The following is a 27,648-nucleotide window of genomic DNA, read 5'->3' on the forward strand; positions in this document are numbered from 1 at the left end:
GCAGCTCCCCAGGCCCTATCCAGCGACAGAGCAGGTGAGTGCTTCCCAGATCGTATGGAAAAGAGGAGGGGACAGGTGCCAAGGGACACTGGGCTTCTTTTGGTGCTGATGGAAATCATCTAAAATTGGTAGAGGAACACTCTGTGAATATAGTGACTCACTGAACTGTACAATAAAAATAAAAAACTAAAGAAGAAGGTTGAGCTCTCATAGTCTGCTTTTTATGACTATCTGGGCCGGTCTTGCCACACAGAGCATGCTTGTAAAGAACAGAGCTCTCAGCAGCACCAGGGGAAAGGCAAGGCAGCTGAAGCAACTCTCCGATGCTATTAGTAATGCTGGCCGGTGGGGGACACCATTAATGCTGCTGTCCTTGGTTGGACACCATGACATCTGGAGAAGGAGCAGAGCAAGACACTCAAAAGCATGTGACATTTAATCCTCACCCCTCTGAGGTCAGTAATGGTATCTCAAGTTGACAGGCTCAGACATACCAAGGCTAACGGTGACTGGCTGGAGAGCAGGGAGAGCTAGACTTGAAAATTGCTTTCAAGGACAACTCTCTGTTCAGATTTGTAGTGAAGTACTGTGACTCGTACTTTACTGACATCTCAGTTCCAAAGCCACATGAGTATAAAGTGCCAGGAAGGAGGTGGGCAGGGGTCTGAGGGTGGGTGGGGCACTTCCTGGTGTGTCCTGGGTGCATATCCTGAGGTTTTAGAAGAAAGAAAGAAATAAGAGGAAAGAGACTTGAGCCAGTTCAGACATCCAGGAGTACATGACCACGTCTCTACTTCCCAAGTGAGTTCTTTATTGTCTAACCAATCAGCACATGTTCACTGTGGCCTGGCACCAGGCCAGGCATACTAAGGATAATTACAAAGGGCAAGAGGCTCCCAGCCAATGGGAGGTGTACAATTTCAACATTTCTCAGGAATTCATCTGGGATTAAAAATCACATCTGGACTTAGTCACCAGTATTGCAATGAACGTTCTTTAAGATATTTTTTAAAGAAAAACATCACAGCCCACACTTACAATGGCATGGAATTTTTTTTCCTGGTATAACTTTGTTACCAATGAACAAGATTTATTAGAAGTTCAGTTTGCGTTCCCCCTCCTGTAGCAGGGATCAATTTTTTTCTAAAAGGAGTTTTAAAATGTTAAGCAGAAAAGGGGCTTAGGTACAAATGTGGCCCAGAGCTGTGTGGCCAGAAGGGCTTAGGGCTGGAGCCAGCTCCTCTCTGGGCCTTCCTATCACTACATCTGCAAGACAACACAGCACACATTTCCAGGCCACTCTTCAGATGCCACTGCCATGGAGGAGGGAGCCTATGCCTCTAGAGCAGGCTAAGTAAAGATGCTTCTCACAGCAAAGTTTAGCACCAACCCAGGGAGTATCAGGGGCCACTGGGAACGTCATCTCCTACATTAACCTCCTGACTTTCTCACAAACTCTCAGAACTCACGGGTGTACAGTTCTGCAAACAGATACTAATCAAAAGCCTACAGTAGACCAGGACAATGGGACACAGTGACAACTCCACCCAGGACAACTGTCTGCTTCATGTGAAGAATACAGCACAGAGCAGAGAAGTGGGAGCAGCAGCCTCGAGGGCCTGAGACATGATGCCAGAACACAAGAGCTACCTCACTTCACTTCTTCCAGCCAACCTGCACTCCACTGTGGACATGAGGCTTAGGGGAAGGGTCCTGGCCTCGTTGGGCCAGCAGCCCACAGAGTTTCCATTTGGCAAGTATGGGACAGGCTGGAAACGTCTCTAGTGTTACAGTCCTTGAGAGTCTAATGAAAAAGGTCACTGATTCCTTGGGCTAAAACAAGCTAAATGAATCAGTCTGAACTAAAAGAACTTTGGGGAAGATTCCCCTCTGAACCTCTTCACAGCTGTGGTAATAACGCGTCTTTTCTTCTCGATAGCTTTAAAGCACAAGTGAGCTGCTCGCTTTGGCACAATGGAGAGAATGACAGATCCTTCCTTTCTTTTTATAAAAGGACACTGACGTCCAACAGGATCCCGAGTGTATGGAGACCAGACCAGGACTGCAACAGCGGGACCTGTCTAGCTCCAGCTCTCTTCTTTTCCAGCCTAGAGACGCATTGGCTATCACACCCAGGGAGGCCTCAGCAAAAATGACCATCAAAGCTAGTGAAATGGAAGGTAGCATTCAAAATGTAACACTGGTTTTCTTAAAATGGAATACTGGTTTTTGTATAGCGTGTATAAGGCACGGTGTGAGAAAGCTGCCCCCACTCCCAGCCACACAGCCCCATGGGCTCCTCACACGCTCACATGCACACGGGAAAGGCCAGCTGGCTTTGCCACAATGCATGAGGAATGGGTTGCTTCTGATCACTTCTGGTTTTTGAGCTGGTTGGAGAGCCAGTCCAGGCCTTCGTAAAGCCCATCTCCACTGGTCGCACAGGTAGCCTGAATGTACCAGTTTCTCTGACGAAGGGAATGTAAGCCAAGCTTGTCTGTGATCTCTGCTGCATTCATAGCATTAGGAAGATCCTTAAAGAAAACAAGCAGATAGTTTACCAACCTGTATTCATGCAATACATCAGGGTCTTCCTCTAAAACATACCCCGTCTCTATTTCAGTTGCTCAGGCCCCAAACCTTAGCCTTTTCTTTCTCAATCCACACAGCAGGAAAACCCAACAGTCCTACCATCAGAATTTACTCCGAATCTGACCACCTCTCACTATCCTCTCTGCCGCCACCCTGACCTGACCCCACCACAGTTCCTCACCTGAATAATGGAAATAACCTCCTCACTGGTCACCCTGCTTCTGTGCTTGCCCCTAAGGCCTATTTTCAGATCACATCCTCCTACCAAAACCTCACCAAAGTGCCCCTTCTCCCAGAGAAGAGCCAAAGCCACCACTGTTGGCTACCTGGCTTCATCTTTTTATCACAGCATCCCATGGGTGACCATTTGATAAAAGCTATTTACTCTGTGTGGTAACTGACTACACAACATGTCTCTTTTAACTAGAATGTAAACAGAAATCTTTCTTTTTTCTCTCTGCCCCGTACCCGGGCACAGAGTGAGCTGAAACTGAACTAGGATATATTAGCATCAGGGGAGGATTTAGATGTGCTGATGTGAAAGAGTGTCAAACAGATGCTAAGTAAGAGTATAGGCTAGAAAACAGTGCACACCATAATCTCATAAGATTAAATCATAAGATTTAAACAGATCTACAATTACGTAGTTGTTTACAAAGTCTTGTCTCTGGAAAGAGATTCAAGAAATCTGACTTTTATCTGACAATCAAAGCTAAAGGAATGGAAGGCAGCATACAGAATGTAACACTGGCTTTCTTTAAATGGAATACTGGTTTTTGGATAGCCTGGGTAAGTCAGTGTGAGAAAGCTGTCCCACTCCCAGCCACACAGTCCCAAAGGCACTCCACGCACTGTTTCATTTGACATTCTAAACTTTGACTTGTTCTGCTTTTATCTTTAAAAACAAAAGTCATTATTTTCTTGCTTAAAGCATGTTCTGTCCTGTGAAACTGCCTGGTATCCTATCAGCACCACACAGTAACAGGTGAGAAAATCAGGATCCAGCCACCACAGGAAGTCATGTTTATGGAAAGAAAGTGACAAGAAGAACTGCCTTCGGCAAGTCTCAAGTGGCAGAACTGGCTGTATCACTGTCATTACAGTGCAACCTCAGCTGCATATGGGATGGAGAAAAGGGTCAGAGCCCGGAGAGCAGAGCCCCACTCCAGCTCCTCTTTGGTTTGGTGCAGCCAAGATCCAGACGCTGGGCGGCTCTACACCAGCCTTGCCCCCACGTGTCATGGCTATTCCTTTCTACATGCACTTCTTCCTTCCCAACCACAAGCCCCAGGGGATCTAATCTTCCCTATGTCCACCCCCTCATTCTGCTTCTTGAACCTGTGGCTCCCCTCCCTCCTGGCTCAGATGTAAGTCATGCCCAGCACTTCCCACAGCCGTTCTGCATTCCCTTCCTCCACAACACTTAGCACCAGACATACTAAACAGTCTTAATTCACTGCCTCTCCTCCCACTACAAAGCAGACACCAATGCGGAGACTTTTGTGTCTTGTTCACTGCTAAGTACCCAATACCTGCAGCAGAGCCTGGAACTTAGCAGATGTTCCATTAGTATTTATGGAGTGGCTATCTGACATTCTAAAGACGAGATTGGGGAGGAGGAGACAGACATCTAATTTAGGTATCTATATATTTAAGTGAGCCATATGGCAGTAAATTTCAGCCTCTGTGTTCAGAAAACTAACAACCACATACCTGTTTGTTTACAAACACCAATAAGACTGCATCTCTGAGCTCATCTTCTGCTAGCATTCTGGTCAGTTCTTCCCGAGCCTCATTGACCCGCTCTCTGTCATTACTGTCAACCACGAAAATCAGACCTGAGAAGAAATCCCAAGCATGTTAGCAGCCTGACCCTGGAGAGAGCAGCTGTTTATAGATCCACACAGCTGTTCCCTGCTCACAGTGAGACTTCACTGGAGGCAAGAAACAAGAAGATGGTGCAGGCTTATAATCCCAACACTCTGGAGGCTGAGGCAGAAGTATCACCTACAAGTTCAAAGTCAGGCTGAGCTATTAACACATTATGAGACTGTCTCCTTATTTTATCTTTTCTTTTTTCCATCATTCTTTTTAGAAAGTCTATATAATCTCCAAGGCTGGCAAGCTCACTATGCATTCATCTCACCTATCTTGTTCAGAAGGATCACAGCCCTTCACCAGATTAACCAGAAGGAACAAAGAAAAGTTAGGGTTAGTAATTAGTCACTAAATTTCCATCTCAGAGGGGAAGAGGATTTTGGAAGAACACAATGTAAACAATGACAGCGTTTACAGATGATCCCTAAAATTGAGAGTGAACTGAAGGCTAGGAGTGGGCAAGCTGTCTTGGAAGTAATCCCAGGAAAGCAGGTGTAAGGGCTTGAGGGGAGGAAAGGCCTGAAGGAAGGGCAGTCAACACAAAAGGAGCAGTCAAGGGGGCAGCTCCAGGTAAACAGTGTTGAGTGCTACTCAACATTCCAAGCCATTTGAAAGCCGTTTGTCCCCCATGAGACAAAAAGGGAAATTGTTTGTCCTTCCACACATACCCAAGGATCCTGAAAGTTATAAAATCCTCACCATTTGTAGGTCACATTTGTTAGAATGTCAAGAGAGTCTATGGACACTCAGTAAAGACTTTGGTTGCTCTTTTGTTGACAGAACTTTCAATGGGAGGGGGAGTCTTTGATGGTGGGGAGCCCACCTGTTAGTTTATACTAATAAGACTGCCTCTAGGGAAGGAGGGAGGCTGGGGTTTAACCCACATGGTCAAATCATTCACTCCATGTGCCTCTGTAATGAAGTCCCGATAGAAACAATGTTCTGAAAAGCTCACACAAGCTTCCCTGGGGGCAGCACTGTTTACTGTCTCATATCCATGTGCTGGCAGAAAAGGGCTGCTCCCTGAATCCTGGGGCAGTGGACAACAGAAGTTGTGGCTGGCAGGCACCCTCTTAAGGTCTTTCCTGCTCACTGTGGCATTTATGTCCTTTCACTGTAATAGAACTGTAATTTCAAGTATTCTATCCTGAGTCCTGTGACTCATCCCCACACACTATTAAACCTGCTAGTGGAGCAAAAACTGTCAAATTATAACAACCCAGCAGGAAGTAAGGGTGGCTGGGGGACCCCAATCCCGCTACAGCTGATGACAGAAGTCATCATAAAATTGTGTACTTAAATAAACTGTGCAAGGCAGCCCAGCTTGGGGTAGTGGGTGTCAGCCCTGCAGCTCCCACTGGATCAGCAGAGAAAATCTCAGGGGGTGAGAAAGCCAGGCCAGGCTGAAGGAGGCACCACATTACAACTAAAGTAAGGGCTAAAACCTGTATAGACTTGCCATACTGCTAGAGGAAGCAGAGACTCAGTCAGTATTCCACCCGCAAATAACAAGTTGATGTTTGGGTAAAAGCAAGGCCTTTGAGACAAAAATGTGACCCAGCGGTCCAAAGAACTTACTGGATCCTAGATTGAACTGCCAGTAGTGACAGCTACTTTGCTTCTGGAATGTGAGTGAAAACAAGATCATGGTGGGAATATTACAGTGTTGGACCCTAACCTTGTAATATTGCAGACACACTGGAGGTCTCAAAGAGCTAGCAGTATCAACTGCTAGCTAGGTCAAGTGATTCAACTGGGAAAACTGCCTGGAAGAAAATACTTGGTCAGAGACTGATTGCTCTCTGCAGATATCAGAAGGGCCATCTACTGGGTCAAGGTGCCTTGGAGAGCTCAATGAGGAGACAGAAGACAGCAGAAAAACACCTCAGGAAGTCCACAGGACACAAGCAGAGAGACTAAAGATAAAGTGAGCTGCTGCTGAGAGAACAGTGCAAGAGGTATTTGTGCCCAGCTCAGGGCACATTTTATGGGGAGACTGCAGGAGGAGAGACTCTGGTAAAGAGAAGGAAGTAGGGTCAGATGATAGAGATTTCACAACTGCCCAAGGGAGAAAACCGGGCCTGGCCCTCTGCCCATGCCTCTGTGTGGCCCAGGCCCTCTAGGTAGTCTGTCTACCCAGCAGACAAGAGCTCTCAAGGCTTTGGACATGCTATGAAAATGTGACTCAAAGCTGTGTCTGATATATCACATCAGATTAAAAAGGGGAAACTCAAGCCCCTACCACACAGGTTTGGTATGCTACCCGAGGTTCTGTACTCCAATTCTGATGAAGTTCGCCAGCTGATGTAGAAGTTCAAGCAGAGCCTTAGCTGCCAATGCAAAACCCACAGAGCACAGATGACTATTCTCATTTGCTACTCCTAACACAAGTCAAACTTTATGTCCTTTACTGCATTCTCCCATCAGTGCGATGCTGTGCATGTGAATGAGACCCAAGCAGCCATGGATGGAGTCCTCTGAATCAAGAGCCAAAATAAGTACTTTAAAATAGAGTATTTTAAATAAAATATTTTCTCCTTAAGAATAAAATAGGGGGCTGGAGAGATGGTTCAGTGGTTAAGAGTAGTTAAGTGGCTCTTCGTCCATAGGACCTGGGTTTAATTCTCAGCACCCACATGGCAGCTCACAACTGTCTATAACTCCAGTTCCAAGAGATCTGACATCCTCATATAGATATATATGTAGTCAAAACACTAATGCAAATAAAATAAAAATAAATACATCTTTTAAAAAATAAAAATAAATTAAAATAGAAGCTGTGTGTGCTGACACATGCCTTTAATCTCAGCACTCATGAGGCAGAGTAGGTGGATCTCTGTTAGTTCAAGGACAGCCTGGTCTACAAAGCGAGTACAGGACAGCCAAGGCTACACAGAGAAACCCTATCTAGGAAAAAAAATTAAATTAAACTGTATAGTAGGTTCTACTTTGTACTGTTTTAATACAGGTCTTTATCTAAGAAACCACCATCAGAATGACTACACTTTTAAGAGAACAGGCACACTGATACATGAAGAGTATGTAGAGGAGCCATACATAGCTGGAGGACCATGAGTTCCAGGCAAGCCTGATCTACATATAAAGACCCTGTGGAAGAACACTTGCCTAGCATATGGAAGGTTCTAAGTTTGAGCTCAGCCTTGCCTCTCACCCTGCAAAAAAGGGAGGAAAGGGGAATATGTGCATTATATTATTTTATATATATTATCTTATATATTATATGTGTAATGTATTATGCCTATGTATAATGTATATATGTAATATGTGCAATTATATTTATATTAGCTACACTTGTAGAAAAAAGTATGTGTAAACAAAAGAAATAAATGTGGTTGTGTGGGGGAGGTAAACTGAGAAATAAACCTTTTTTCTTTGGGTCACTTTCTCTTTTCTTTTCTTTTGATACAGAAAAACTGCCACTCAATAATTAAATGAATAGTGGTGGCACACAACTTTAGTCCTAGCACTTGGGAGGCAGAGGCAGGTGGATTTCTGAGTTCAAGGCCAACCTGGTCTACAGATTGAGTTCCAGGACAGCCAGAGCTATACAGAGAGACCCTGTTTCAAACTGTCACCCTCCCCATCAAAAAATGAACCCAGAAATCAAAGAGAAAAATCCATGTATGAACTGAAGAGCCATTTTATGTACTCTACAGTTATCAGTTAGGAAATCAGATAGTCTAAATTCTAGTCTATACAGGTGAGCCAACACAGGGCTGGGAAAGACTAGGACTTCCAGCATACTGGCAAAGCATTCTAGCCCCGAGCTCTGAGCTACATCCTCAGGGTTTTTTACATTTTTTTGTTTGTTTGGTTTTTTTTGAAACATCTCACAAAGTTGACAAGGCTGGTCTTGAATTTATTCAGCAGCCCAGGCAGACCTTGACTTGGATTCTCCCTTGGCATTCTGAATACTTCAGGCCTGTAGCACCAGGCCCAGCTTTTGATGTCTTAATGGAGAATTACAGGCATTCATTAAGGTCTGTCATACTTGACAGACTGATGAAAAAAAATTTTAAATTAAAAGACAGCCTGACCTTTGGGAAGTTGGCAGACAATACAGAGGCAGCATCCAAGACTCCTTGCAGCTGAGACACTGCCCAGCCAGAGAGCGCCAGTCCACTGTTCACACAGCTCCCACTCACTATTTCATAGAGCCCAAACTACCACCCCTCAATCCCAGAACATAGCTACTTCCTGCCATCAAAGCAACAGTTACCGAAATGCTATAAAATTAGGCTTGTTAAGGGTTAGAAATAGAATATTGAAGACACGAATAGAAATAGAATATTGAAGACACGAATAGAAAATTGAAGACAAAATGCACCTCATCTTTATGCTTAAATGTGAAAACTGAAATAGAGTGGGAAAGAAATGTGGCCAGAGAAAAATGTCTGTCTGGAGCTCTGAGTGCTTCTGCTTTAGTCACATAACTGAGCACTTTACAAAATTAATCTCGTTTGAGCCCAGGATTTGGGCAGTAGGCTTTATCCTTGTTTTAAGATGAGGAAATGGGGGCAGAAGAAATTACTTAACTTTCCCAAGGTTTCTTAGCAGCTGCTGTTCAAGCCAGCTGTTCTAGTTTATTACAGATAAAAAGGTGCAAAGTGGCCAAGCTGCCAAACACCAGTCCAAGACAAATACACACTCTAGTGAGCATCAAAAAAATGTACCCTATTTGCAATACACTAAATCACAATGTAAAAATCTACACATCACCATGGAAGTGATGTGGTTTCTCTGAAAATAAAGACTGAAGTACTTTTCCTGGCTTCTTTGTATAGAATGTATTTCAGGAAGCGCCTTATTTAAAAGGATTTCAGCAGACAACTAGAGGAAGAGTAAGAAGGGGCTGGGGGAGTGGCTCCATGTGCTTGCTGGCTTAGCATGCATAAGGTCCTGGGTTCAACCCTTAACACCACAAGAAAAAATGTCAGCGTTCCAGGCCAGCTTGGATTAGGCAGGGCCCTCTCTCACATTTAACACAATTTAAAGAACCCACCATTCTGTGACGCCTAATCCAATCCTTCAGTGTGTACTAGGATCACGTGGTAAAAGGTTGATAGGGAGCTGCATCTGGGGAAATCAGGCTGACAGCATCTGAGCACACTGGCATCAAAGTATGAAAACACAGTGGCTGCCAGGAGCTCCAGGTGGGAGAGGACCACTGTTTAATGGGTGCCGATTTCAGCTGTACAAGGTGAGATGGCTTTTGAAAATGGGCAACAGTTATGATTGTACATCATTGTGAATGTATGTAATACCAATGGCCTGTAAGCTTAAAAGTAGTTTATATGTGTCTAGGGGCTCTGTGGCAGAGTGCTTGCATAGCATGCTTGAGGCCCTGGGTTTGATCCTGTAGCAGAAACGAAATGGGACAGAATTGGCTAGCTCAGGTAGGGTGGCTACAGTGGGAAGGCCCGGAAGATCCTGAGTCTTAAGTGAGTCTAGACTACATATAAAAAGTGCATGTCATTATAAAAAAAGAGGGGGTGTTTTATTTTGTTAAGATTTATTTATTTATTTTATGTATGTGAGTACACTGTTGCTCTCTTCAGACACACCAGAAGAGGGCATTGGATCCCATTACAGATGGTTGTGAGCCACCCTGTGGTTGCTGGGAATAGAACTCAGGATGTCTGGAAGATCCATCTCTCCAGCCTCAAAAGTTTTCTTTTTTTTTTTTTTGTTTTTTTTTTGTTTTTTTATATATATATAGTATTAAAACAATAGTATTACATTTTTATGAGTACTCTGTTGTTTTGTTAGGCGTCACAGAATGGTGGGTTCTTTAAATTGTGTTAAATGTGAGAGAGGGCCCTGCCTAATCCAAGCTGGCCTGGAACGCTTTATTGTGGTGCTGGTGTTGCGGGTTGAACCCAGGGCCTTATGCAAGAAAAACAAGAACACACACACACACACACAAACACACACACATACACACACACACACAATGACAACAGAATACAAGTACAAAACAACCAACAACAGAAAACCCTTACACCCAGTCATTCTGCTCGTGGGTAAATCAAAATAACTGAAATATGACCTCTGCTGGACCCAGTGGCACACACCTCAATTCTAGCACTCTGGAGGCAGAGGCAGGAAGATCTCCAATACCTGCAGAATGGTCAGAGCAGCACTAGTCACAATAGCAAAGGTGGAAGCGACCTAAGTGTCCATCAATAAATGAACAAGCCAGGCCTGGTGCCATATACCTGGAATCCAACACAACTGAAGACCATCTGAGTTTAGGAGTTGGAAAGAGACCAGTATGGGCAGCATAGTCAGACTCCAAACACACACACACACACACACACACACACACACACACACACACACAAAAACCACCTAGGCATGCATGGCAATACACTTCTGTAACCCCAGCAAACAGGCAAGAAGATCACAAGTTTAAGTCCAGCCTTGGTCATATGAGGTTAAGGGTAGCTTAGGCTACATGAGACTCAATATTATCCAGCAGAATAAAGCCAGGTGTGGTGGCACTCACCTCTAATCATAGCACTTGAGAGACAGAGTTTGATGGTTTATATATGCTTGGCCCAGGGAGTGGCACTGTTGGGAGGTGTGGCCTTGTGGGTATGGGCTTTAATACCCTTGTCCTAGCTGCCTGGGAGCCAGTATTCTGCTAGTAGCCTTCAGATGAAGATGTACAACTCTCAGCTCCTCCTGCACCATGCCTGCCTGGATGCTGCCATGTTCCCACCTTGATGATAATGGACTGAACCTCAGAACCTGTAAGCCAGCCCCAATTAAATGTTGTCCTTATAAGACTCTCTTTGGTCACAGTGTCACAGCAGTAAAACCCTAACTAATACACAGAGGTGGTAGTATCTCTGTGAGATTTGTTTGTTTGTTTTTTAAAAAAAAAAAACCTAAGAGACCTCATCAGTTGGAAATGAACACCGAAGGAATGCATGAGTCAAAGGCAGCACATCTGGGATGGAAAGTGTTCATGAAAGAGACAGAATGATGGGTGCAGTGGGCTCATCACAGAGTCACCTCTCCCTCTGTATATTTTTAATTTCCCACAAAAGAAAGCATTTAGGACCTGGCACATGTACAGGTCTGTTGACAGATGCTTGCCTACTATGAACTAGGCTCAATCTGTAGCACTACAAAGAGCGGGGTGTGGCGACACACGTGATGATGCAATGCAAACACCAGGAGGCAAAGACAGGAGCATTAGAAATTAGGAGGCTAACTAACTACACTGGAAATCCCAAGCCATCCTGGGCTACATATGAGATCTTTCCTTGTCTCAAAACAAGGAAAACTTTTTTTTAAAAACCACCCTATTTTGAGGAAAGATATTCTAAAATCTACGAGTTAAGAAAACAGCTACAAATAAAGTTATGCATGAAGTGTAACAGCTAAAAGAGTATGTTGAGAAATAAAGGAACATTTAACCTGGGGGTTTGTTTCAAGACTGATAAATGCTAAGTCTTTACTGTTAAACACATACAACAAAAACTCCATCAGCTTCACAATCTTCTAAAGTGACTATATTCTAAGTAGACTCCAAAATGAGGAATCCACAGGTGCCATACAGTGAAGATTCTACATGGGAATCGAGGTGTGAAAACCATGTGAACAGTCTGTTTCGACTGGCAAGACCCAGCAAGGCACCATTTACTGAAAATAAAGTCCTGGGAAACACAGTGGCTTAGAGCTACTTCCCAGATCCCATTGATAAGGAAACAGACCTGAGTGGGTGTCCATGCTTGCTCATCAACCCCTGGAGCAGGAAGGCCAGCAGGGGAGCGCTGTGGCCACACAAGTTGACAGGATTTGGGGTTCCAGACACCTCTACTCATCCCTTTCCTTATACATACAATTTCCAGATATTCTCAGGAAATTTAAAGAAACTGACTAAATTTAAATTCTTCAAAAACTGGTGCTTCATCTAAGAGCGAACATCCCCCCCTTACTTAACTGAATGATGAACTCCACTAGGCTAACAATTTTCTAACCTTTCTGCAAGAAAAGGAGTTAAAACCCAAGTCCTTTTTTTCTAGGACACGTCAAGGAGCCATGTCACAAAGACACCTCCCCAGTACACGCAGGAACAGCTAATAAAGCAGAGCAACAGCAGGCACCCCAGTCCCCATCTTTAAACACATTCAGTACACACACCTCCAATCTTTACCTTGAGTATTCTGGAAGTAATGTCGCCACAAAGGTCTGATTTTGTCCTGGCCTCCAACATCCCAGACTGTGAAGCTGATGTTTTTATATTCTACAGTCTCCACATTGAAACCTAAGAAGGGAAATCAGAAACACTTCATTATGATTTTCATTGGTCCAACAACTCAAAGTAACTTCACTTAACACTTAAATAGTATTTTTAAATTTATAAACCAGAGTTAGAGAAGACAAAGAAAGTTCAAAGTCTGTCATTCACTGTGCCTGGTGTCTCAAACACTCATCTAATCAGGAACCTACCAGCCCTGCTTTCTCTGACAGAAGACTTCCAGGTACTTATGAACAAAGAAAAGCCATCCACTGAAGTGATTTCCACTTCCCACTACACAGCGTAAGAATCTTCTTAATTCTTCCTGATACTACTCGCCCTCCATTTTAAAACACTGGAGTAGTATGTAATGACAACTTCCTCCACCTGTGCACTGGATTCAACCTACCCAGACTGTCTGAAGACTTAGCTACATCGCTAACATCTGTTTGAGACATCTCCATCCAACCTGTCCTCAACAAGCCTGTGTATTTCATAGTTAACATCTCAAGAAACAAATCTACACTAGGTGTGGTAGCAGATGCCTGTAATCCCAGCACTCCAGACAGAGGAAGGGAGATCAAGATTCAGGGCTATCCTTAGCTACCCAAAGAGTTCAAGGGCAGCTTGGGCAGTACCCCACTAAAACCCCTATGTAGCCCTCTTAAATCTACATCTTTACCCTATAGCCCTGGCTGTCCTTGAACTCACTCTGTAGACCAGGCTGGCCTCGAACTCAGAAATCCACCTGCCTCTGTCTCCCAAGTGCTGGGATTAAAGGCGTGCACCACCACTGCCCGGCCTATTTGTTCTTCTAAAGTCAAGGAAATTTCTGAAGACAAGTAATGAACTCTTTCTAATAATATCTGCATAAAGTTCAAATGAATATGGCAGGAAGTGGTACAGAAACATACCTCTGAATGACAACTTAGTATACAATACAACATTTCACATTACCACAGAAAAGTTATTCAGTAAATGTTGTCAGGCAACTCTCCACTCCTATAAGTCCAATATCCAGCCAATGGTCAAGTATGTATTCCTCAAAAAATTTGAGTTATTCTTATTTTATGTATATAAATATTTTGTCTATATATATGTGTGTGTATATATATATGTATATGTGTGTGTATATATATGTATATATGTGTGTGTGTATATACATATACATATACATATACATATACATATATATACATGCACATTTGCATCTGGTACCCAGTGAGGACAAAAGGAGGCATGGGATCCCATTATTGATGGTTATAAGCCATCATGTAGGTGCCGGGAACCTGGACCTGGATCTTTTGCAAAACCTGTTAAGTGCTGTTAAATTCTGAGCCATCTCTCCAGTCACTAATTTTTTAAATGAAAAATATAAACCTTGTAAAGTTAGTAGAAGAAAACATTAGAAAATTGTTTTATGTTCTTAAGAATTGTCTAAAGATACTTTTAAAAAACTCAGAAGGAAAAAATTAATGTGGTTATCTAATTAAAATCCCTTTGTGTTATAGCCAAAAAAAAAAAAAAAAAAGTTGAAAGACAAATTTGTCAACTGGAATATAAGCACCTGACAAGAGTTGTCCATGATCTAAGGTGCCTTTCTTCAAATTGGTAAGAGACAAAGACAAACATCACCGCAAAACACAAATGGACACCAAAAATAAAAAACTCAACAGAGCTGAGCAAAGGAAGACATGTTACTTATCCACCTATAACAAATAGCATCCTAATAGAAGTCAGGGTTCTCTCTCTACACATGGCGGATTCCACTCTTCCCTGCTGGTGGCACATTTTTTGGAGAACAGTCTGACAACCTATATACCACTCTAAATATTCCCCTCTCATAGGAAGCCCACTCTTCCAAAGATTACTGAAAGGAAATGAGAAAGTACATGTTTGCAAAAACACAAGACAGGGCTGGAGAGGTGGCTCAGTGATTAGAGCACTGGCTGCTCTTCCAAAGGGCCACTCACAACTGTCTGTAACTCCAGTTCCAGAACACCTGATGCCCTCTTCTGCCTCAAAAGGAACCAGGTACACAGTGATATACAAATATAAATACCTCCTCCACACACACACACAAAATTACCCATACACATAAAAACAAAATAAAAATGTTTTTTAAAAGCAAAAGATATTTACTTTGACATCATTTACAAACACAAACAATTGAACCTGGCATAATGTTAATAAGCCTGAAATTTTAGCACTGGAGAGGATGAAGCAGGAGGATTGCTGCCAGTTTAAGATTACCTATTTAAGGTTACGTAGGATTACACAGCAAGACTATGTCTTAAAAAGGCAAAACAAAACAAAACAAAACCACTAAGGGCTAGAGAAAAATAGCTCAGGAAGCAAAGTGACTGCCTGCAATCATGAGGGCCTAAATATAATCCCCAAAACGAAGGGCGGGGAGGAGGCTGTAAGAGGATTTGTAATTCCAGAACTGGAAAGGCAGAGACAGGATTCCTGGGGCTTGCTGGCCAACCAGCCTGACCTGATCAGGTGGATTCATGCCAGTAAGAGATTCTGACTTAGCGAGGGCTAAGATGCTGAGGAACATGATTCTTTGGAGGCCATTAGTTCAACAAACTATCACATCAGTATGCAATTCATTCACCAAAGACTTATTAGACACCTAACATGGCCAGGCACTTAATCAGATGCTGGAGACAGTGAATGAGACACGTGTGGTCCCTTATTTACTCTGCTGGGAAGAAGACAGTGAACAATCAATAAACTACAAATGTTTCCAAGTGCTATTAAGAACTTCAAGTTACTATGGAAACTTAGAGCAAGAAAAAGAAAAGGAGCCTCTGGAAAACAATGCGTAAGCTGAGGTCTAAAAGAATGGGTTGGTAGCATTCACTAGGAAGAGGGCGGGAAAGCATTCCAGAGAAAACCAATCAAACGTGAGCATGCACACTATCGGATTAGCAACCCGGGAAACAGCACCTATTTTATAAATACATCCATCAGAATCTTTCAATACTAAAAGAACATTCAAAAATTATATATTTTTGCATATAAAAATTTATAAAAGCATGTATTTTCTGTTTTATTTGTATGTATATATGGGCATGCATGTGCCATGTGGCACATGCCACGTTGCACATGTGGAGGCCAGAGGGCAACTCTGTGGAGTCCCAAGAATCAAACTCAGATGGTTAGGCCTGGCAGCAAGAGCCTCTACCTCTGAACTGTTTGCCAGCCTATATATTGTTTTTATATATGGGGAAAGTTATTTTCATTTTGGGCTAAAACATTTCAATTTGTGTATGTGAACAGTCCTACCAGTTTACAACTTTCTTCAAGTGTTGCAACCTCTGAAGCTAGTGCCTCAGGTGAACTCAGACAGTGCCCAAAGGCACACAAGAGCCTGGAGATCTCGTTTTGTAGGTAGGACACAAGGCAAAGATTAAGTTCTGTCAAAACTGCTTCTACAACAAATCTTTTAAAAAGGACATAAAACCTAGCACTGGTTCACAGTCAGGATAGACTGATGAACTCCTTCAGTTGGGTATCAACTCAAGTACTTATCTTGAGCCACAGTGAAAAGAACACAGTCTACCATTACACACGAGGAGCACACCTGGTTCAGAGAGATGCTCCCGAGGGAAGCCAGGGAGGATGGAGGTTGAGAAAGGCAGTGCTCGTTCCCACCTAGGCCTTGTACTAGGTTCCACTCCAACAGAAATGGGAGAAGGTAGGCCTTCCTTACCATCATAACTCTACCATCTTTCCCTCTGTCAAGCAAATAGGGCTAAATTTGGTTAACCTAAATTTGTTCACAAATTCCCTGTAAGCTGAGGAACTTGCCAGGGATATTAAAGAAGCACTTAGAAAACCTTATGGTTGGGCACAACGGTTCACTCAGGAGGATGTCAGGAGTGTCACAGATTTGAAGCTACAAAAACAAAAAAAAACCCAACACAACAGCAAACTTATAGAACTTCATTTGGGGCTTCAAACATTTATGTTCTTAAAGTAGTCAAAGTTTAAAAAAAACAAATATTCAACATAAGAAGCATATCAGGGGCTGGAGGAATGATTCAGAAGGTAAAGTGCTTGCTGGTCAAGCATGAGGTCTGAGTTCACATCCTTAGCACACATGCAAAAGATAGGCCTAGGCACGTCTGTAACCAGTGCTGCGGGAAGACCCTCAAGCTTGACAGACAGACAGCCTTGTCAGAATGACAGACTCTGGGTTCAGCGAAGAGGCTCTGTCTTAAAAGGAAGATGGACAGTGATAGAGAAAATGTGTGGGCATGCATACACATATGACACACACATACACACATGAAAACTTTGGAAAAGCAACACACCGAAGTATAACATGCTAAACTAGGAACTGGAAAGGCCACAGTCACGGGTATACCTATGGTAGGGATGGTTGTCACAATCTCTCCCAGCTTCAGTTTGTACAAGATCGTCGTTTTGCCAGCTGCATCTAAGCCCACCATGAGAATCCGCATTTCCTTTTTCCCAAATAGGCTTTTAAATAGCTTTTCAAAAACATTCCCCATTGTAGCTGAATTCTGCAACCTGGATAAAAAGCAAGTTGAACAGTTATTCTCATATAACACATAAACACATGGTACAATTAGGGATGGATCCTAATACAAGTTCAGTACAGCTTGGTCAATAAGGAAGGCTGTGTCTTGTTTTCTAAAGGAGACACCACCAAGCCATCCTGATGCTCTGCCAGAAAACAGTATTTTCCACTGCAGCATCCAAGTGAGATGTGGGAAGCACAGCCTCAATGCAATGCTATGGTGGCAGCCTTCAGTCACCTCAAGCACGGAGGAAATGCCGCGCCATATAATTGTGCTTTGTTCTAGGCACACATGAATTGAAATTTTATGAAGCAGACACCCTGTTCTCCACAAACCAAAACAAAGTCCTTAACAATCTGTGACACTCCTTCTGACATCCTCATGAGTGAACCGCTGTGCCCAACCATAAATGTTTCTTAGTAGAAAACATGGAAACTAGGAACCTGTAGTTAGCTGTCCTTGGCTAGCAGACGAGACCAAAACCCAGAGAAGGACTAGGAAGTTTCAGAGTTGAGGATATGGAATGTTGGGGAATTCTGCTAAGACACACACCAAGTAGGCAGAGTTGAGGAGACACTTTAGCATCCAGCATCCAGTGAGGGTGACCATCTTCTTAAAATCTATATACAGATACAAATATGGTTGAACATAGAGGTCTGTGAATGTTCATGAACCAAAGACAACTTCCAGGTCAAGCAAAAGGTAATTGGCAGACCAGATCCTCCCTGTGCCCCTTCCCAGTCATTACTCCTACAAGGAATTTATTCTGTTGATTTCTAACAGTTTAAACACCAATTACTTTTTTTTTTTTTCAATAAAATACCTGGCAGGCTATATGACAAAACAATGGAGTCAGGTTATTTTTTGCACAAAGTCCACGGTCTTGGTTTTAATAGATCAGTCTATCTCAATAACACGATGTTTCAGACTTAAAAGCAGAACTATAAGCTGGGCGGTGGTGGCGCATGCCTTTAATCCCAGCACTTGGGAGGCAGAGGCAGGTGGATTTCTGAGTTCGAGGCCAGCCTGGTCTACAGAGTAAGTTCCAGGACAGCCAGGGCTATACAGAGAAACCCTGTCTCAACCCCATCCCCACCCCACCCCCCCCCAAAAAGCAGAACTATGTACACACCCATACACTCTTTGATCAACGACTGTGGGGGTGAGGGTGGAGGTTGGGTGGAGGAGGGAGAGACACTCTAGGGCTGGAACTAAAGCCCCCTCAAAAAACAAACAAAACTCCACAATATATCTGTGTTCCAGAAACTATGGTTTTCCTTTTCAAGTTATTTACCCAGGAGAGCTTTAGTGGTATGGATATAATAGACAAGCCATTCATCCAGATTCTAGTGACTCAGAGGAGAGGGTGGCTGATTCCAAAAGTCCCACCTCTGAAAGTCAACAGTTCCTACTGTAGTTTAATATCATGGACTACGGCCAAGGATACACAACTCCAGTCTACCGGAGGGACGGTGAGCACATTTCGCCTGTACACATATGAGAGCCAAATGATCAAAGAAGGAATGACTATTTTCCTCATAGGTTGTCATGGTCTAAAAATCGTCCAGTACCTTGACGCATTCAAAATTCCTAGATTCCTTTCATATTTCCGGGGGTGGGGGAAGAAGTGCCATAGACCAGGAAACTCAAAGGACCTTTCATTAAGAGGAAAGGGAGGAACCTCCTGCTTCCAGGCCCCAGGAGGCAGAGTGTCAGATTCCCCTTGTCACCGCACAGCACATTCACGGTTGTCCCGCCTGCTTCCCTTCGTTGTCTCCCCACTCCTATGTCGGAGGGCCCCATGGTGGGCCGGGAGACCCTCTTAAGTAAGATCTATCAACCCCAGAGCCCTTTTCCAAACGTCCGCGGAGGAAAATCATAAGTGACAATGATAGTGAGACCTCAAGGGCACGAGCGACAGCAGTGGCCAAGGTGAGCGCGCGCAGAGCCGAGCTCGCGCGCCGAGAATCTGACCGGTGAAGGCTCTGCCTGGGACGCCAGGCCGCTCCCTCGGGACAGCGGGACCGCTACGCCGCAGAGCCCGCCGAACCTCAACCAGCTCCGCGCCGCCCGGCCCGTCAGAGGCGGGGAATCCAGTGGACCCAGCCCCTTTCCGCAGGCCGCCACCCCTCTTGGTGTCTTGCCCGCTGACACGCTGGAAACTAACCGGGCCGCAAGCCCCGCTGTCCCTCCTCTGCAGCCCGCGACTCACCTGTCTCTCTAGTGAACACCTTCACAAAGCCACTAACGAAAACGCTACTCCGCCACGGTAGCCTTGAGGAATTCGGCTCGCCTCAATAAAATGGCGACTGGCTGGGGGCGGGAACAGCAACCAACCAATCATCCGCCGCCTCCTGGGAACTCTTGCACCAATGTCCTCGAAGTTATTTGAGTGACAAGAAGTTTAACCAATGGAAAGGAAAATAAGGCTGGACTGGAGTGGGCCCACCCTCTGCGACCTAGGCGACGGCACCAAGCTCTAGAAATGCCGGCTTCATCTTCCAATGGGAGCTCACCGCATCTGGGAGAGACGCGCCCACATGCCCCACCCGAAGCTACAAGCGACCAATCAGAAAAGCAAAAAGATTTCCTATTTGCCCTGCCAATCAACTCTGGGACTTTTCAAGGATTGAACTAACCCCGGGAGCCTTCTGACCAACCCAATGCTGGTAGGTGGGAGGGGCCAGGTTCACAGAGATATTTAAGGAAATTTGCAGCAGTTGAGCTAAAAGTAGAAACTGGTTTGGAGCAGATTCTTGGTCAGAAATACCCAGATTCCAACATCGAAATTAGGCATAAAGAAGATTTCCTATTTGGTATGGAGTTAGACTGCCGCTGTTCTTGTAATACAGAGACTTTCAACGGTAGGGAGAAATATAATCACCAGTACCTTAGCAGTCTCCCAAAGCTCCAGTGTGCATTTCATAAGAAAGACCTTAAGTTACTCGGTCCTCTAAATAATGCCAACTTGTTTAGATAAAATGATTACCAAAACATGTCAATTTTGTGTAACTGAAATAATTGTTGTTAAGGGTGGCACAGTGGTAGAGCTACTAGCTAGTAGAGTACTAGACGGGAATGTAATAGCTTGGATTCAGTCCCCCAGCACAGAGTCTAGTCTATCAGTTAATAGCTTTATTCAGCGCTAAAAAGAAACTATCAAAAGCATGTAGCAAACTTAATTGTACATTACTAAGTGAAAGAGGCCAGTTAGAAAAATCTCACTATTTACTTGTCAATAAAAACACAGGGTTTCAAGGATTGGGGGATGGGGGGAATCAATAGGTGGAACCTAGTGCACTTTTAGAAAAGCAAAAGTATTCTGTTTGTTTGTTTTAATGTATTTAAATACAGCTGTCTTCAGGCACTCCAGAAGAGGGCTTCAGATCCCATTACAGATGGTTGTGATTTACCATGGGAATTGAACTCAGGACCTCTGGGAGGGCAGTCCGTGCTCTTAACCTCTGAGCCATCTCTCCAGCCCCCCAAAGTTCTGTTTGTTTGTTTTAATGTATTTAGCAAAAGTATTCTGTATGGTAATAATGATGGGTAGTGCCGTCATACAGGTGTCCAAGCCCAGGAAGTACACAAGCCAAGATGCACTTTCCATTGTTTGCTTATGCTGCATCAATGTAGGTGCATCAGTAAGAACAGAGGTAGCCCTCACATGGAGGATGTTGGTATCTGGGGAGTATTTAGAAAGGGGATGAGGAGAATGTGGGAGATCTTTACACCATCCTGTCAGTTTTGCTGTTAACCTAAAAGCACTCTAAAAATGACCCTTAAAAAATTAGGTAGATGGAGCAAGACTGAGAGATGGCCTCAAGGTTTAGAGCAGTCCCTACCCTTGCAGAGGACTCAAGTTTGGTTCCTAAAACCTATGTTATGTGGCTCAAAAACCTTCTGTAGCTCCAGCTCCGGGAGATCAGATGCCCTCTTCTGGCTTCTTCGGGAGCCCATACATATGTGGCATACATACACACACATAAACACACAAATAAAAATAAATATTTAAAAACATCCCTGTCCACTTCACATTCAAGTGGACCATTGAAATAATGAAAGCATATGTTTTGTATATATTATATTTTCTTTCTTTCCTTTTTATGGTGGTGGAAATCAAACTCAGAGCCTTGCTCAGGCTGGGCAAGTGCTCTACCAGTGAGCTACATCTCTACACTTAGGTATATTGTGTGTGTCTGTGTGTGTGTGTGTGTGTGTGTGTGAGAGAGAGAGAGAGAGAGAGAGAGAGAGAGAGAGAGAGCGCATGTGTGTTAGTCTGTTTTCCACTACTATAACAGAATACCTGAGACAACTGACTTAAAAAGAAAAAAGGTTTATATTGGCCCACGGTTTTGTTTCCAGTACCTGGTTGATTAATCTCATCTATTTGAGACATAGATCATCCCTGTATGATCCATGCTATACTTCCATAGCTGTGAATGAGTTCCCTGGTTAGAGATGATGCTGTGGCATTACAGGCCTGCTATGAGGTTCTTGTCTTGACTTCTCTCAATGATAAACTCAGAAGTGTAATGTAAGTCGGCCCTTTCCGTGTGTCAGTCAGCCTTTGGTCAGAATGTTTGTATCGTAGTAGCAGAGAGGAAACCAGAACCCTCAGTTCCAGTAATCTCCTACCAGAGCCCCTCCTTAAGACTTCCCTTTAGGTCCCATGACTCAAAGTTTCCACCACCCAACAGCCTCATAGGTTAGGATGAAACCTACAAGATTTGGGCCTTTTGTGAACATTCTAGATCTGAATTACAGTAATGTTGTGGTCTCAGGAACAATATTTGTGGCAGATGTGGAGTGGGTAAAACTAGAAGAAAATAGGCCTGACTTACCAGCGATGGTATTGAAGAGGCAGGGTTATGATTTTTAAAAAGAAGTTGAGAGAAAAACTGTGTACTGATTTTATAAATAGGAAAATTCAGCCTATTTTTTTAAATTTTTGAAGAGAACTAAGAACATAGCTTAGTGGTATAGTGTTCTGTCATGTACAGTCTGGATTCTAACTACAGAACAGAAAAAAGGGAAGAAAGAAAAAAAGAAAGAAGGAAAGGTAAGTTACAATAAGCATGAATTGTTTGTGGTGACACTAGTGTGGTGGCAGACCTAGGTTTGCCCTAATAGAAAACATTTCAGGGGGCTGGAGAGATGGCTCAGAGGTTAAGAGCACTGGCTACTCTTCCAAAGGTCCTGAGTTCAGTTCCCAGCACACACGTTGGTTCACAACTATCTGTAATGTGATCCGATGCCCTCTTCTGGTGTGCAAATGTACATGCCAGCGGAACTCTGTATACATAATAAATAAATGGTTTTTTTTTTTAAAGAAAACATTTCTTGTCAATTAGCTGCTTGAGCAACATAGAAATCACAATGTACTCTTGGAGAAAGAGGAAGAAAGTTTCACACTAAAAATATGCTATTGGGGAAGACTCTCCACTCTGGGTCAGACTTTAAACTCTATTAATTGGGCTGAGGGTGCATATAGCTCAGTGGTGGAGCCCTTGCCAAGCATATGTGAGGCTCTGGGTTTCATCCTCATCAGAAAGAAAGAAAGAAAGAAAGAAAGAAAGAAAGAAAGAAAGAAAGAAAGAAAGAAAGAGAGAGAGGGAAAGAAAGAAAGAGAAAGAGAGAAAGAGAAAAAGAGAGAAGGAAAGAAAGAAAGAAAGAAAGGAAGGAAGGAAGGAAGGAAGGAAGAAAAGAAAGAAAAAGAAAAAACCTTCATTGTCAACTTGCCTGTATTTGGTGTCCCCTAGAAAACACACCTCTGTGTTTTCCGATGCTGATGTCTCCAGAGATGATTAACTGAGATGGGAAGACCCATGTTGAATGTAGGCGGCACTTTCCCATGAGCTGGCATCCTGGGATGGTGAGTGTGCTGGCTAGTTTTCTGTCAATTTGACACAAGCTGGAGTCATCAGAGAGGAGGGAGCCTCAGTTGAGATGATGTCTCCTTAAGATTTCGCTGTAGGCAAGCCTGTAGGGCATTTTCTTAATCAGTGATTGATGGAGGGGAGGGCCCAGCCCATTTTGCTGGTCTTGGGTTCTATGAGAAGGCACACTGAACATTTTTATAGAATGATGATCAATCTATGATGTGCAAGCCAGTAAGCAGCATCCCTCCACGGCTGCTGCATCAGCTCCTGCCTCATTGGTTTTGATGATGTTTTGAGGATATGAAACTGTGAGTGAAATAAGTTGCTTTCGGTCATGGTGCTTCATCAGAACAATAGCAACACTAACTAAAACAATGAATAAGAAGGGAAAGAAGAGGACATCTGTACATCAGCATTTATCTCTCGGCTTTCTGACTGCAGCTCCAATGTAAGCAGCAGGCAGTCTCATGCTGCTGCTGCCATGCGGTCCCCACCATGATGGAGTGTATCCCTTAACCTGTGAGGCAGAACAGACACTTCCTTTCTTAGCTTGCTTGGCACTAGGAGTCTTACTGAGAACCATTACAGTCAGTGATGTTACCCTAGTCAACACAGGGAGGTAAGCAAGCCCCAGTGTCTTAAGATTCTAACTGACTCGCCCCCTCCCCAGAGCCTAGGACCCAGATGTAGGGAAGCTCAGGAGACCAGCATTTGAACACTCCCTTGAAAGAGATACAGGCAGCTTTCTGGCCCCGACAACATGGATGGATGTGTAAAGTGAGTCTCCCTAGCAAGTGCACTGGGGTTCCAATCACAGAAAAGGATCCTCTGGTTTCCATAGCAACAGTACTTCCCTTCCACGGAAAATCTAACTCGTCTCCTGCCCACTCAGACGTTCCAGAATGAATTGGTGTTTGTGGCTATAGGTGTTTTGTCTTTATCTGTCAAAGAGCAAAGAGACATTCCTTTGAGAGCAGCTCTCCCCGCCCCCAGCCCATCCCCACACAGCTGGAATGCTGCATTGCACCACAATTCTTCCCTTTCTGTACAAAGTCCACAGCCACCCTCCATGCCGTTCCCTTTGCTAGTCCCGCACATCACTCCAGGAAGCGGGTTTCACTGACAAAAAAACCAGACAGATGGCAACTGCATCATCCCAAGCTTGGCTGTGACAGGGCTGTGAAGTTGTTCCCTGGGGAAGGCTGACCCGTGGGTTAGGACTGGAACGACAAAGCATAAGGCTGTCTGCCTACACGGTGTCACAGTCTCTGCCATTTTGCTATTACAGCTTTTCTTTTCCGCTGCTTTTCTGGCAGCATCCTTTTAAATTGCACCTGTGAGTACATTAGGTTACTAATGTGGACTAATCTTGGGAGAGGTGGGAGGCACGCAGAGGGAAGTATGCAAAAGGAACTCTGAAGATTGCCTTTGCTGCACAATGACCCTGGTGAGATGTTCTCCAATCCTGGGCTCTTGTACCCACTGCAGTTTCCTCTGAAAATTAAAATGCAGTGGAAATGTTGCCAAGTAGAATGGTTCCTGAATCATCTGCATACAAGCCAGCTGGAAGACTTTTGAAACTCACACCCTCCTATGGCCCTAAACGCTGTCCCCAACACCATTTCTCTAACTCTGTAGTTTCCACAAAGCAAAGATATGTCCCCCTCCTCGTAGGGTAGAAAGTATCAAACTGCAGCATCCTGGAAAACAGAACCTAAAACGTAGCATGATTAAGCCAAGTATGTCACATTGAACCAGCTCAAGCCCTGTCCTTAGTATTACCCTACCACCTCCTCCAGACTCAGGAGAAGGTTCTTTCCCCCTGTGAAATGAAGTCACCACAATGACCATCAAAATAATCTATGTCACCAAAGCCTTCCTCAATCCTAACTGAACTGCTTACTAGACAATGTGTGGGGTCATAATTAGAACATAAGCTTCTATCCATGGGCCATGGGTGTCATTACATTGGTACCTGCCAAGAAGTATGTGAAAATACCCCATGTCACAGAGTACTCTCTGGAATCACTTCCATGTCACTAACTGATGAGAGACAGACTGTGCTCTGGAGAGGTCCTCAGAGAAACAGGCCTGAAAGGATGAGTGTACAGCTAGGAAAGGTTACCGCTGTCTTACATGATTATGGAGGCCTGGCAAGTCCAAAGTCAAGCCTGACAGGAGAGGCTGGATGGATGGACACCCAAGGTAAAGTTAAAGATCTAGTCCAACAGTAATCTGAATTATCTCTTGGTCTAAAAGAGGTAAGATTGCTTTTGTAGTTTTCACACAGGTTCTCACTGGATAGATAGCCCTGCCTGGCTAGGCACTAATTATGTGTCTCCTTATTTTCTCGCACATCTCACTTCTCTCCACAGGGTCTAAGGGTCTCACTTGATTGGAACTCACAGAGATCTTCCTGCTTCTGCTTACCAAGCAGATGGGTTAAAGGTGTGGGCTACCATGCCTAACAAGGTAAGTCTTTTAAAAACTTAGATTATTTTATCATAAATAAAATCATGGCCTAGCTAAATTAAGTACTCAGACAATTACTTTGGGATTGGTGACCTTTTAGTCTGTCTAGGACCATCAACTAATTGGACAAGGCCCATCAACACCATGGAAGCAATCTTTTTTATTCAAAGTCCACAGATCTAAATGTAAATCTCATCCCCAACGCACTCTCATAGAAAGCCCAGAGTAGTGTTTAAGAAAGTATTGGGGTACCATGGCCTAGCCATACAAAACACTCTCACATTTGGTCACAAGAGCTGTGGCCAAACCCTGACCCTACTTCTAGTACCTCGCTGTCTGCCCTTTACCCTGGATTCTGCTGTTTCTACACCTTTTGTTATCATCTTCTTTACTCTGCTAGTTAGTTTTTACCAACTTGACAAACTAGAGTCACCTGGGAAGAGAGAACCTCACTTGAGGGATTGCCTGTATTAGGGTAGACTTGTGGGCATGTCTTTGTGGTATATTCTTGATTAAGATTGATGAGAGAGGGTTGGGCCCACTCTGGGCAGTGGCATCCCCCAGGCAGGTGGTTCTGGATTGTATAAGAAAACAAGCTTAGCAAGCCATGAAGAACAGGCCTGTAAGCAGCCTTCTGTTGAGATCTCTGTTTCAGTTCCTGCCTCCAGGTTCCTGCCTTGAGTTCCCACCTTGACACCCTTCAGTGACAGACTGCAATCTGTAAGTCAAATAAACCATCTCCTTCCCAAGTTGCTTCTTGTCAGAGTGTTTCCCCACAGCCACAGAAAAGAAAAACAGACATTTCCCCACCCTTTCAAGTACATTTTCTCTCGGATCTTATTCTTAACTCTAGCTCCTGGCCCTCTAAAAAGGCCTCCAACCTGTAGAAAGTGAGGTTAGTCATTTCCATTTTAGTGCACACTTAAAGCATTTGGATAGTGTCCTTACCCATCTCACGATAAAAGGAAAATAAATTTCAGAAATCAATGGAGAGCTGAAGGATGTAGTGTTTTGATTTTGTGAGTGTCTCTCTCCCTCTCCCTCTCCCTCCCCCCCCCGGTGTGTGTGTGTGTGTGTGTGTGTACATGCACGCACATCACATTTTGCAAAAGACAGAACTGAGGCAACCTCCAGGGACCTGGAGAACTAGAGAATGACCTTGCTAGAATGTCATCCCAACAGTAAAGGAACCCTGGCTCTTTCCTCTTGAGGACAGTCACTGCAGTTGTTTGGGAGAGCATCTGATTCTTTTGCTCAGGCCAGCCCAGGGGAGAGCAGAGCATCTTGTTTGAGCATCCTTCCAAGGCCACATGAAGTGAGCAAGCTGCTACCAGACAGACCATCAACTATCATTGTAAGGGCTGCTGAAGAGGTAAATGCAGCATTAGCTCCTTTCTGTTTCTGAGATGACCTTGAACATGAGCCAGAGCAAAGCAGATGGGCTGCAGGGACACGTGGACAACCTGGAGCAAGGTCTCTGAGTCCTTTGCCCTTGCTTAAAGAACAAGCTGGTAGATCCTGCAGGGCTGGGTGCAGGATCTGTTTAGTTTTTAACCATTCACAGGCAGCTGGGCCTTCCAAGTTGATAAACATTGGTCCTTGTTGAAAGACCTGGAAGAAATTTCCCCTTGCAATCCTTTTACTGAGCAAAACAAGATGAACAAGCCAGTGGTAGAGATATGAACACCAGCCTTGAAATTGATGTTAGCTCTTTGGACTGAGAGCCAGTGTCATCTGTATCTGGTAACTGGGCAAAATCTCTGTGATTTATAGGTTTAATGACAAAGTCAATTCAGTCAGTCAACCAGGTCTCAAGGGAAGGAGTAAAGATGGAAAAGAAAAAGACAATCAGAAATTATAACATGACTCCAGCCAGTGTTGAGGCTGAAGCGGGTTTTTTTTTTTTTTTTTTTTTTTTTTCAGTCTGCTTTTATACCATCCTAAGTACATGCAAAGAATAAGGTCAGTTCTAGGTCAAGGAGCAAGTAAGGCAATA

The 27,648-nt window shown here is 43.9% G+C and overlaps 1 protein-coding gene and 1 long non-coding RNA gene across 5 annotated transcripts; one reads left to right on the forward strand and one right to left on the reverse strand.

Moving 5' to 3' along the window:
• Nucleotides 1-791: 791 nt before the first annotated feature.
• LOC117710975 (ADP-ribosylation factor 2) lies at nt 792-19,654 on the reverse strand. Of its 4 annotated transcripts, none has more exons than XM_076935658.1 (6): nt 19,511-19,588; nt 17,851-17,918; nt 17,121-17,287; nt 12,659-12,769; nt 4,306-4,430; nt 792-2,534 (listed from the first exon to the last, which is right to left on the reverse strand). In XM_076935658.1, exons 3-6 carry the CDS (start codon nt 17,266-17,268, stop codon nt 2,373-2,375), a joined length of 546 nt encoding a protein of 181 aa, XP_076791773.1. In that variant the 5' UTR covers nt 17,269-17,287; nt 17,851-17,918; nt 19,511-19,588; the 3' UTR covers nt 792-2,372. The 4 variants fall into 4 exon arrangements, with proteins under 4 accessions (XP_076791773.1, XP_076791774.1, XP_034362218.1 ...); XM_076935659.1 differs by lacking the exon at nt 19,511-19,588 and adding an exon at nt 19,200-19,356; XM_034506327.2 differs by lacking the exon at nt 17,851-17,918 and having other exon boundaries at nt 19,511-19,654.
• A 201-nt stretch (nt 19,655-19,855) lies between these two features.
• LOC143442510 (uncharacterized) lies at nt 19,856-26,372 on the forward strand. Its single transcript, XR_013110747.1, has 4 exons — nt 19,856-19,967; nt 23,061-23,173; nt 25,556-25,652; nt 26,308-26,372. It is a non-coding gene; the product is annotated as an uncharacterized LOC143442510 (long non-coding RNA).
• The last annotated feature ends 1,276 nt before the right edge of the window (nt 26,373-27,648 follow it).

The sequence above is a fragment of the Arvicanthis niloticus genome, chromosome 6, assembly GCF_011762505.2.
Source record: "Arvicanthis niloticus isolate mArvNil1 chromosome 6, mArvNil1.pat.X, whole genome shotgun sequence".
NCBI classification, from domain to species: Eukaryota; Metazoa; Chordata; class Mammalia; order Rodentia; family Muridae; genus Arvicanthis; species Arvicanthis niloticus.